Raw genomic sequence first — 11,595 nt, forward strand, 5'->3', positions numbered from 1 at the left:
CCACCCTGGACCAGTGACTTACAATCAGGATGCACAGAACAATCTGTATAATTTCATAAAATAGGAGCCAGTTGTTCTTGGGGTAAGTGTTATTAAGGTGATTTAGGTTGGAAGTGGCATCATGTTCCCCTAAATTTGTTCTTGCTTGAAGTTACTAGGTTTCTCAAGGGTGTGACTAAGCCACGGAGATACCCCCATGAAAGAGACATATTGGACTTTTAAATAGAGTGACTTCATGTGTCATTCATACAAAATATCAAAGTGTCCTGCATATGTCAATGCTGGATGTAAATGTAACCATTGATCTTGACAGAATTGACTTATTATAGGACCCCTGAGTTATTTAGAACCTCCCAATATATTGGAATTTTTCTAAGAGTAAGTGTTTATTCCTCTTCCCTCAGAAGCACTTTCTCCTTCTTTAGGTGAGCCAAGTCATGATTGGCCAATGGATACCTTCCTGTGGATTATGTTCAAGGTCTACCTTATAGCTCATCATGATCTTTTTCTATCCCCAGTGAAAGCTGCATTTCTCCACTTTTTGATTTCAAGACCAATTTTTTTTAAGTATATTGGAATCACTGAGAGTCCTCTATTAATTTAGTCATTCATAAAATCCTAAATAGTCATTCTCATATGTTATTGATGAACCCAGTGTTTAGGGAAGAGTGTTGAGAACTCTAGTGCTCATGGTATATGTTAAGTAAAGATTATTCTCCCGGTGTATATTAAGTAAAGATTATTCTCATGGTGTATATTAAGTTTATCCTCTTTCATCCACATCTCCACTGCACTTCCTCCTCACTTTGTTGACTGCTGAGAGCCACGGCCGGCAGAGTCTGTATGGCCCCTGGCATTTTGCCAACAGTATTGGTTGACAGGCGAGGCATTACTATCCGCCTCCGCAGCTACTTTGGAGTTCTCATGGGGATTCCCCGAGAGTTCCCATTGGTTGGGGAAGTGCAGGAGGAGGGATTTCCGGGAGAGATATTTCCGGCTGGGGGTTCCTGGACGAGCCGCGTGGCGTTCTGGAGAATTCCCCCGGAGCGTGTGTGAAGTGTTTTCCTGCAGTTCAAAAATAAAGTTTGTTCCTGCTTCAGTGGCTCTGATTTGTGCCCAGCCAGACTGCGGCAGTTGACCACCTTTCTGATCTCTATTTCTATGCTTTTGATCTTATCGAGATTGAGATTCCACATATAAGGGCGGTCATGCAGTACTTTACTAGTGTTTTTACTGAGCATGATGTCCTCCAGGTCCATCCAGGCTGGGACAAATGGTAGTTTTTCCTTCTTTTCCAGTGATGACTAATGTCCCTTTGTATTTATTTTCAAGCCAATATTTCTTTATCCATTTACCCATGAAGGACATTTATGTTGTACCTGTATCCTAGGTATTGTGAGTCATACTGCAATGGACAGAGGAGTAAAGATATTCCCACTAGGTGCTGTTCTCATTTCCTTTTAGAATATATCCAAAAGAGCAATTGCTGAGCTATACTATTCTGTTTTTAATTTTTGATGAATTTTCGCACTGGTTTCCAAGAAAGATGCAGAAATTTGCACTCCAACTGATAATGTACAAGAATTCCTTTCCCTCCACGTGCCTACCAACACTTGTTGTCGCCTGTCTTTTGATAATAAACATCCTAACGGGTGTGAGTTCATATCTCACTGTGGTTTTCATTTGCAGTTAGTTGTTAGCTATGTTGGATGCTGACTTTGAACTTGAAATCCTCAAGTTCAAAGAGGCTGCCTCAGCCTTTCAAGCTTCTGGGATTACAGGCATGCACCACTATGCCTGGCCCTGAGTTAACTCTTGCCACAATATTGTACCATTTTAGTCCACAGTCCCATATTCAGTGCAAGGATATGTCCTAAATACTACATTCATATCTATAGAAACACAAAAATGAATAAAAATGTTTCACATGGTATAAAAAAATAAAGTTTCATCTCTTCTTTTATTTAAAAAATGTTATTTTCCCAGAATGCAAAGTCCACTATGAAAAGCCTCTAAGATTTAAATTCTGTACCACAAAATTTCACCAACCACCACTCAGCTTCAGAAAAAATGCCTCACTTATGGAGATGAAGTTAAGAAAAAGAACCATAAAATGGGAACATCTGTGTAGGCAAGACAGGTTTTAAAATTGAGTTGCCTAGACTGTGCCTCTAGGTAGAGGTAAATAAATATGCTATTGCTGTAGTAAGAGGAGAATAAAAATTTATCACATGATAAGTCCTTTCCAGACAGTGGATCTAGCTGAACATAAGCAGAACAGAGAGCAGAATTTTTATTACATTAGTGCATTGAGAGTTTCATTATTATAACACCTAGCATAGCTTTGCTAATAGGGATAACAAAAAATAATAATTAGCTAGTTACTCAGATTACTTAGCCTGTAAAATTCATAGTGTGGTCCATCAGTAACTTCCTTAATTTTAGACATCAAAACATTAAGTAAAAAATAATGCAATTCATAATGTGGGACATATACACATAGGTAATACTATGATGAACTTACCCACATCCATTCAATGTCCACAACCATACAGTTTCACTTGGTGGTATATTGGAGAAACATTATGTTAAAATACCACCCTCTGAGGTAAAATAACCAAAAGGAATTTGAAAATATATGTAAACATTCAGAAAAATATGAAGACATTTAATAATTTTGATAAGTGAAGAATAAATGAATGTGCAATTAGAATATAATAAAATAAAAGGAGTAAAATTTTTAAAAACGTAAAAAACAAATAAAATGGCAATAAGTTAAAAACAAATATGTGTATATATGAAAACAAAACAGTGTCATCTCAGAAATAATAAAGAATTAAAAATGTGCATTACAGAAAAGTTATAACAATAATATATCAAATGGCCAAATAACTTCTCTCATGAGCAAGATCAAGTAATGAGCCTTCCAACATAATATGTCAATTGTATTTTTACATGATTTTATGTGCTTATTCATTTTCTATTTTATTATTTGCACTTTTACTATTTTTTTTTTACTTGTATTTGCTTAATTTGGTCTTTTGACTAGATTCTTATTTTGGAGCATAGATCATTAACAATTTCTTCTTTTATGTATTAACTACTGATAACTATGAATTGATAGCAGTATTCTGCATCTCAGAAGTTCTTACATATCTTCTTTTCATTTTCATTTATTCAAGGTATTCATCACCCTTTTTGTAAATAAATCTTTTACTTACAGTTTTTAAATTAAATTTTCATTATTTCTAGTTTTCCCATCTTATCCTGTGTTTGATATATAGTAGTAGGCAAGTGTTATGTACAAATGCATTCAATTGTACAAATTCATTTTGATGCATGTGAATCACTGCTAAAGAAAAAGGCACAATTTAAAATAGAATGACTGCTGAGTTAGGATAACTGATGCTATAACTTATGTCCATGGGTCAAGAGTAGAAAATAAATCCCTCCACAGCACAATGTAAGAATAAGTAACACAGAATTTCAGGGAGACAGGTCTTCAATTTTCAGTGTCTCTGAGAATGGATGTCTATTTCCATTTGTTCCCTTGGGGAATCCCAAAATCAAGATTTTAAGAGCTAACCATTTTCATTGTTAATCTCTGGGTTTTACAATGTCCATTTTTGATTTCCATAACACATTTCCTTTTTCTTCTTTATTTGTATTGATACAGGGCATAGGTTGATTTTCACTGGGTGAAAAATTCTTGCACAATGGACCGGGTTTATAATATATGCTTTATTAAGCAACATATAATCATACTCTAATGAAATAAATTTAAAGTGCAAACTATTGGGAATGAATAAGGAAGTGAGAAGAAAGGGAAAAAAAACAGCAAAGAAAACACATGACTGTAAAAGGTAAACATAAGCAGAATTAGAGGAATCGGTCATCAGCACCATGAAGAAAACACAGCTGCTTCCCAGAAGAGTAAATTCAGTGACTATTAGTTACATTTCTAGAAAGAAAAAAAAAAGCACAGTTTAGATTTTCCAGTGAAAATCAATATCAATCCAAATAAAGAAGAAAAAGGATCTATAATAAAACATGCAGGGAAACTATGGACAATATTCAAAAATCCTTTCATTGTAGTACAACCACCAAATTAGGAACAATTTAGAACCAAGCTTACTGTGGACTACTGATGCTTTCATTTATAAGTCAGAATATATCCCCAAATGCAGAATATATCCCCAAATATACCCACAGGTTGGTAAAAGGCAGATTATTCCCTTTGACAAATTTGAAATAGACATAAGGGATAGAACAGGGCACTCTTTCATATAATTTTAGACAAATGCCATAAGATAAGAATATCTTTTTTCCCCATAAAAAGTTTTCCATAAAATTATGATTTGTAGGAAAGTGAAAAGTCTCAATCTTTTATGGTCTTAACCATCTGTGAGTACTATGGAAGAACATGGAAAAAATCAGAAGGGAGAGAACTAAGACTTTCTGATTTCTTTCCCAGTCAGAGTGTAGTTTGCCAAAGGCTTGGTGGTGGTCCTACAATGAAAGGTACCAAGGTTGCCAGATGGTTTTGCAGGAAATTATTTCAGAGTTGCAGGCACCTAGCAGATCACTTTTGTAAATTTCCTGAACTGGGCTCAGGAACAGTGTGTGCTGTTTTTACTGTAAGTATTTTTCATGAACTAGAAAGGGGAAAGAGAAAGTCAAAGGCTCTGAAGACTATCACTTTGAGCAAAATAAACAAAGTAGAAACGGAGGTGTAAAAAGTGCAGACACGCCGATTTATGGGAATAATCCAATGTACTCTCTGTTAGTTCATAGAAATCAAGGTTTCATAGAAACCAAGCTTACTGTGGACTACTGACGCCTTCATTTGTAAGTCAGAATATATCCCCAAATGCAGAATGTGTGCTTTATTAGCACGATTTATAGGGACAAATCATTAAGATTTGTCCTTACAATGAGGAAGGCTGTGCAAGGCTTTGTCACTCAAAACTGCATGTGTCTGAGGAATAGATGTAAAGGATTATCTCTGTCAACATCATGTGCTTCATCATCACAGGAACCCATGTGCAAGAAACAGGGCAGGAAGAGGCCATGTAAAGTAAAGCCTCCTTATCGCATCGCCCAGCAGGGAACCCTGCCTGGTTGAGTAAGACCCATGTGCAATGAGTACCCACTGCCCACAGTCCACAGCGCCCTACTGAAATGTGGATATTATGCTGTTTGGGTGTCAGTTCCTGGGACAATTCTGAATATAATGACCTTTCCTGGTCCTGAGAGCAGATGCCTCGTTAAGACTAAATAATACTGTTGATCAGAGGTATGTAACTCTCCTGTTTTTTTTTTTTTGTTGTTTGTTTGTTTGTTTTTGTGTGTGTACATGGCTATTTCTGTGAACTCTAAGAGGGTATGTTCAGTCCATATCCAAACTGAGGCTCATACAAAATTTTCTGGAGCTGTCCCCTGGAACAAAATCTCAGGAGTAGTTCAATCTTCCACAAGCTATTAATTCTGGGAGTAGTTGTTTGGGATGGTCATAACTGTTTATGGGCATAACGTTTTTTTATAACTGACTATTTAGCTGCAGACTCAATGTGACAATTTTATAGATGCATACAACACTTATGATGTGTACTTTGAAAATGTCTAAAATCATGGTAGCAATTGTAAAGTCAGAAAATGTGTTATTAAAAACCATATTCTGTCCCAAATGTGTAAAAGAACAAAGTAGTTTTCCAATCATTACAAGGCAAGGCTATTTTCTATTTTCAAATATATATATGGACATAATATCTTTATTTATTTATTTTTATGTGGTGATGAGGATTGAACCTAGTGCTTCACACGGGTGAGGTGGGCGCTCCACCACTGAGCTACAGCCCCAGCCCACAAGGCTATTCTTGAGGCTTGATTATCCAATTTGTTAATATATATTTAGCTTACATATTTTTCTCTTAATACTAAGACTTTGATTCAAAGGGGTGTGATGGCCTCAATATAGAATTATATTTTCCATCTCTTTATTATCATTGAGAGAGTGAATGGATCTCACCTTGACAAGATTCCAGAGACAGTGCTAATAAATCAGCAATCAATGAAACACCATTTTTAAAAATATGGATTTCTAATTTCACAAACGAATCAGTCACTTTTTTTTTTTCAGGAAATCATGCCATTTTGCTTTGGAGGTGAAATGATGATGCGAAACAAGCCTGGGAAAGATTAAAAAAAAGTAACAAACTTTTTTTTTTTGGTAATCTGTGTGATGGTTAGAGTTATCTAAAGTATAATCCAGGTGTAATTATAATGTCATGAGATATATACAAGAAAAAAACACACTTTTTAAAAAAATAACTGAGCGTGTATGCTTTTTGTGGAAAAAAAAACCCATGTTTTGAATATTTTGAGGATGGGAAGATAGAGTGGAAGTGTAATGTCAATGTTGTGGGGGCAATTCTATAGGAAGGATTATCTACCTGAGCTAAGCAAAAATACTGCTATTCCGTGTGCAATTTCATAATCTAAACAGTAGTTCACATATGCTAGTGTCTTTTGTCTTTTCTTTCCCAACTAGTTAATTTCACTGGAAAACAGATACTGATATTTTTGTTCTTGGGAACACTCTTTAGAATAAAAGAAGCTCTCTTCCTTCTGTAAATAAAACAACAAATTTTGTATTAAATGAACATAGAAAAATGTTTACTTTAGCGGTCTTGCTTTAAAATAATTTCCTAATAAATTTGATTATATCCATATACCACACATCTGGAAATTTGTTATAATGGATCCTGGAAGTTAAATGAGGAACAGTTCATTTTCTACCAGGAATGGTTCAAGTTTCTAATAACGTCACCTCAGGAAAGAAATGCATGTGAGAAAGAATCTGTATCCATCAACATGAGGCTCTCCAAGGTGACAGTGGCCTATGTTTAAACTCAGGATGATCTAAGTTTTGAAATAAGAGTGAAGCTTTGCAACCAACCAGGAGGGAAAGCATTCCAAATACATTAGTATTTCCTGAAAATTTCTGTAGGTGGATCATGATGGCTGAACAGGTGTGATGCCACGCCTTGTATGTAGCAATTCTGGTTGAGGATCTAGGGCTGTGATTGAGCATCCTGTGTGTACTGGTAATTCAGAACCATCAAGAGAACCAGGCCTTTTATGTTACTATGAGCAACATGGTATCTAGAGCATGCATATTACTATGTGGCTCAATAAGGACAACATTTGGAATAATGCCTAAATTTACTGCAACATTTTTAGGGATGATAATGTTTGTGTGGAATGAAAGAGACTCACTCTTTCATCTCATTCTCCAGGCTAACACATTATCAGTCACTAGGGGATTCCCAGGTTGTGAAGAGCAACATCATCAACATCAAGACATAACTATGGACCTTCCAGGTAGGAACCCAGTCATCTGCCTGGATCACCCTGGGCCGGTGACTCTCCCTCAGGATGCACAGAGCAAGCTGCAGAATTTCATGAAAGGGGAGCCAGTTATTCTTGGGGTAAGTGTTTTTAAGGCCATTTAAGTATGAGGTGGCATCACATTCTCCAAAGTTTTCCCTGGGTCAAAGTTACTAGATGCCCCAAGAGTATGGCTAGCCCAAGGATATACCCCCATGAAGGAGATTCTATGGGCTTTTAAAAAATGACTTCCATGAGTCATTTACGTTACTTATCAAAGTTTCCTTCATATGGCTGTGCTATATATAAATTGCTGTTCTTTTTGTTTGTTTGGGTACCAGGGATTGAACCTAAGGGCATTTTGCCACTAATCCACATCCCTAACCCTTTTTATTTTGAGACAGGGTCTTGCTTAATTGCTTAAAGCCTGGCAAAGTTGCTGAGGTTGGCTTTGAACTTGTGATCTTCCTGCCTCTGCTTCCAAAGCTGCTGGAATTATAGGCATGAGCCAACATGAGCAGCCAGGCATTATTCTTTACAGAATCCCTTTTATTACAGAATCTCCTCACGTGAGGACACAAGTTTTCTAAGACCAATGCTTGTTCCACCTATCTCAAAATTGCTTCTCCTTCTCTAGGTGAGCCAAATCATGCTTGGTCTGATGAATATTTGCCTATGGATTATTTTAAAGGTCTCCCTTTCATCTGATCATCATCTTCCTCTAAACCTATGGGGCATTGAATTATTCAACCTTTTCTTTTTGGGACAAGTTTTTGTAAGTAAATTGGAATCACTTCACTTCTCTATTACTTTATACATATACGTGATCCTTCATGGTAATTTTATTATTATATTATTGATGGGACTAGAGTTGGGAAGAGTGTTTGAGAAACATTTGGTCATAGGAAAAAAGAGGTATTCCTCTAATAACTCATTTACCTTTATAATTATACAGTATATCATGTCTGGAACTCTGTCTGTTGTGTCTGGAAAGAAAATGACAAAACGAATGGTGAGTCTCCTTGTAATTTAAGAACCTTAAGATGCAAAGGGTAGGTCAACCTTGATTTCCATAGGATCAAATGCTGGCAGTTTCCCTAGGCCCTTATTTGAAGTCCCCAAATCATTCCTCTCCAGGCCCCACAGTTAACATTGTCTGCATTCCACTCCTGAGGGCAAATGTGCCAATACCTCATAGAAAATGTGCATAATACACTATGAACTTCCATTTTAGCTAATGTTAATGGAGTGAATACACATGTACAAAAGAACACATACATGTCCACAAAAGTGTTCCGATAGGGATTCAGTTTTCTGGTTCTCTTTCAGATTTGTGGCAGCCTAGGTGTGAACATCGTGAGCAGTGTCTTAGCAGGAGCCTCACTAGTAATACTTGCTTTAAGTTTGGAGGAATCCAGGTGGATATCAGAGACAGGAATTCTATGTCTCATTTATGTGAGTATTTCCAGAGCCATGGATAAGACTTCCTGACATGTGTCTGCATGTATAAAGTTCCTTGCAGATTTTATCCTCATCTCAAGCAGATGATAGGGGCACAGGTTAAAAGTGATGAATTTGTTGAAGAAAGATGGTCAGAGCCTTGACCTAAAATGAATACATTTCTCTGTGCTGTAAAATATTGGTGATGAGTTTTCAACACACCGCTTGAAGCTAAATGAAGCCTCTAAGATGAAAACACAAATGGCACGAATGAATGTATTTAGCGATTTTTATTCTAGCCTTGCTTAAGGTAAAAACAAGAGAATCTAATAGCTCTATTTGATTCAGAACAGTCATAGGGAAAATCCAGAATCCTCTCTAGGGACAACATTTTCACTCTAACATGTACTGAGACACTCAGTATATGATGAAGATGAGTGGCCAAAAGATAGGTATGGATTGCAAAATATTCTCATTTCAGATACTTGAAGAAAGTGCGCTTTTTGAGCTGTCTTCTCTGATGCTGGTTTTATATATATATATATATATATATATATATATATATATATATATATATATGAAACTAAGAGATGATTTAAGTTGCATGACTATGATAAGAAATTGTACATTTGAGAGTCTGTATATCATAGTGGTTAATTGTGTTGCATCTTACTAAGAGATGATCTGTATGGGAAACCAGGATGGGGTAGATGTTATAATGTTATATCTGTCACTTAGGGGTGACAGCAACAGTGTCTGTGGTGAGAACTGCCTCCTCTCAGTTCTCTAATTTCTTCTCCTATGTGGCTCTACTTGGCAGGGGATTCTGATCCTGAAGCTCACCATCACGGTGCTTGAGCTATTTGCCGCTCTGTCCCTGTCTGCTTCTGGATGCCAGACTGTCTGCTGCAGTGTGACCTCTGTAAGTGTTTCTGGTCTGGGGACCTTGGCATGCTCTCTGCTGTTTCCCTATGTTTAATTTAAGAGACAAAGAACATAAAACACTCAAACCCCTATTTCATGTACAAACCTGTGAGGACATCCTAGTATTCACTTTTGTCCCTGGAAGTAGCACATAAAATTAGACAGGACAAGAGCCTTCATGAGTGGGCACAATCAGAGAGAGGAAACTACACCCAAGGCAGAGCTGCAGGGCAGGAGGAGACCCAGGGCCAAGGGCAACAGAACTGCCCTGGCTCACCTGCTGTGTTCTGATGTCTCCACAGGTGGTGGTCGACTTGTCCTCCCAGGAGCTAGAACTTTCTTTTCCTGATCTATATCATGAATATGACGAGGTGACTTTCCTACCCAGTTAAGTTGCTTAATGAAACAGCTTAATCCGGGTCCTTTTCCATATTGTCATCCTGACATCAGTGTCCAGATAATGAAAAGGGCTTTGCATTCTCTCAGGAAAATAAATGTCATTGGTTTGTTGAAGTTGCCTTTGCTGTGGTCTCCCACTCCATCACTGATATGATGACCTCTGAACAAGGTAAATGAAGCATATTATGTATCTGCTTAGAACTGACAAAACCTCATAGCCTTTTCAACATGAAATAGAGACATTTCATGAAATGTGGAGCTATTTGGAGCCATTTTAGTATTCTGACTTGGCCTTGGGGGTGAATATTTCAGTAAAACAGTTCATACCATGTCTCAGAGAGCAGACACTACTTTTATTGTAAACATTCATGGTTTACCACATGATGTTTTGATGTTCACATAGGTAGCAAAGTGATTGCTACAATCAAGCAAGCTAATATATCCATCATCAGAAAGTTGCCCTTTTTCATTGTGAGATCGCCTCAATGCACTATTTTTCAATGTATGATAACTAATTTCCATATTCTTAATTATGTCTTCTTTCCAGAAATTTCTATCCAAGTCCTGTGCACATTTTATACATGAGTTTATTTTTCTTTTTCTTTGTACATTGACTTTTGTGAGTTCCTTATTTTTTTCTAATAAACTCTTAACAGATATATGGCATCCAATATTTTCTCACCATTTTTATTTCATTTTGTGGACTATTATTTTTGATGTGCATATGTGTTTTAGTATGATGTTGTCCCACTGGTTTATTTTTGCTCTTATTGTCTGAAGTTTAGATTTGACATTCAAAAACTGCATGGCACAGCCCAAGTGTATTCTCATGCTATTTCCTTCTATTTCCTTCTTAGGAGTTTTATGTTCCCAGGTCTTCGGTGTAGGTCACTAATTTCATTTTATGTTGGATTTTATGTATGGTATAAGATAAAAACCTAACTTCCCAATGACCCATGCAAAGTTGCTTTCACTTGTGCAAAGCAGTCAATGGGATGCAACCCATTAGCAGAATAGATGAAATCCCTCGTAGTCCTCTCCACAGGCTCAGCAAAAACATTGGAGTTCAACATCCTTTTATTAAAAAAAAAAAAAAACTCATATCAAATTGTGTATACAAAGCAATGTTCTCAATATAATAAAAGAATTGTATGAAATATCCACAGTTAACAATGAAATCCTTGGGAAACATGAAGCTTTTCCTCCACAATCTGGTACAAGGCAAGGCCAGTCCTCATCACTTCCACTCAACATAGTCTAGAACAACAAAGAAGAGCAACCAGAGAAGAAAAAACGACAAGCACCTAAATTGCAAAGAAGTAAAATTATCCCTGTGTGCACATCACATTATTCTGCACATGGAAAGCCTAAAAGATCCACAAAATCCTTTAAGATGTCATAAATGCATTCAGGAAAGCTGTAAGACTAAAATCAAAACACAAC

At 36.7% G+C, this 11,595-nt stretch overlaps 1 protein-coding gene across 3 annotated transcripts; it reads left to right on the forward strand.

The window, feature by feature from the left end:
• Positions 1 to 5,124: 5,124 nt before the first annotated feature.
• LOC114100082 (membrane-spanning 4-domains subfamily A member 4A-like) lies at positions 5,125 to 10,266 on the forward strand. 3 transcript variants are annotated; one of them, XM_071616131.1, is made up of 8 exons: positions 5,125 to 5,296; positions 6,140 to 6,208; positions 7,299 to 7,490; positions 8,027 to 8,164; positions 8,345 to 8,401; positions 8,719 to 8,844; positions 9,650 to 9,751; positions 10,056 to 10,266. In XM_071616131.1, the coding sequence occupies exons 3-8, from the start codon at positions 7,371 to 7,373 to the stop codon at positions 10,143 to 10,145; spliced, it is 633 nt and encodes a 210-aa protein (XP_071472232.1). In that variant the 5' UTR covers positions 5,125 to 5,296; positions 6,140 to 6,208; positions 7,299 to 7,370; the 3' UTR covers positions 10,146 to 10,266. The 3 variants fall into 3 exon arrangements, with proteins under 3 accessions (XP_071472232.1, XP_027800509.2, XP_027800512.2); XM_027944708.2 differs by lacking the exon at positions 6,140 to 6,208; XM_027944711.2 differs by lacking the exons at positions 6,140 to 6,208; positions 8,345 to 8,401.
• Positions 10,267 to 11,595: the final 1,329 nt, after the last annotated feature.

Source organism: Marmota flaviventris, chromosome 9, assembly GCF_047511675.1.
Source record: "Marmota flaviventris isolate mMarFla1 chromosome 9, mMarFla1.hap1, whole genome shotgun sequence".
NCBI lineage: Eukaryota > Metazoa > Chordata > Mammalia > Rodentia > Sciuridae > Marmota > Marmota flaviventris.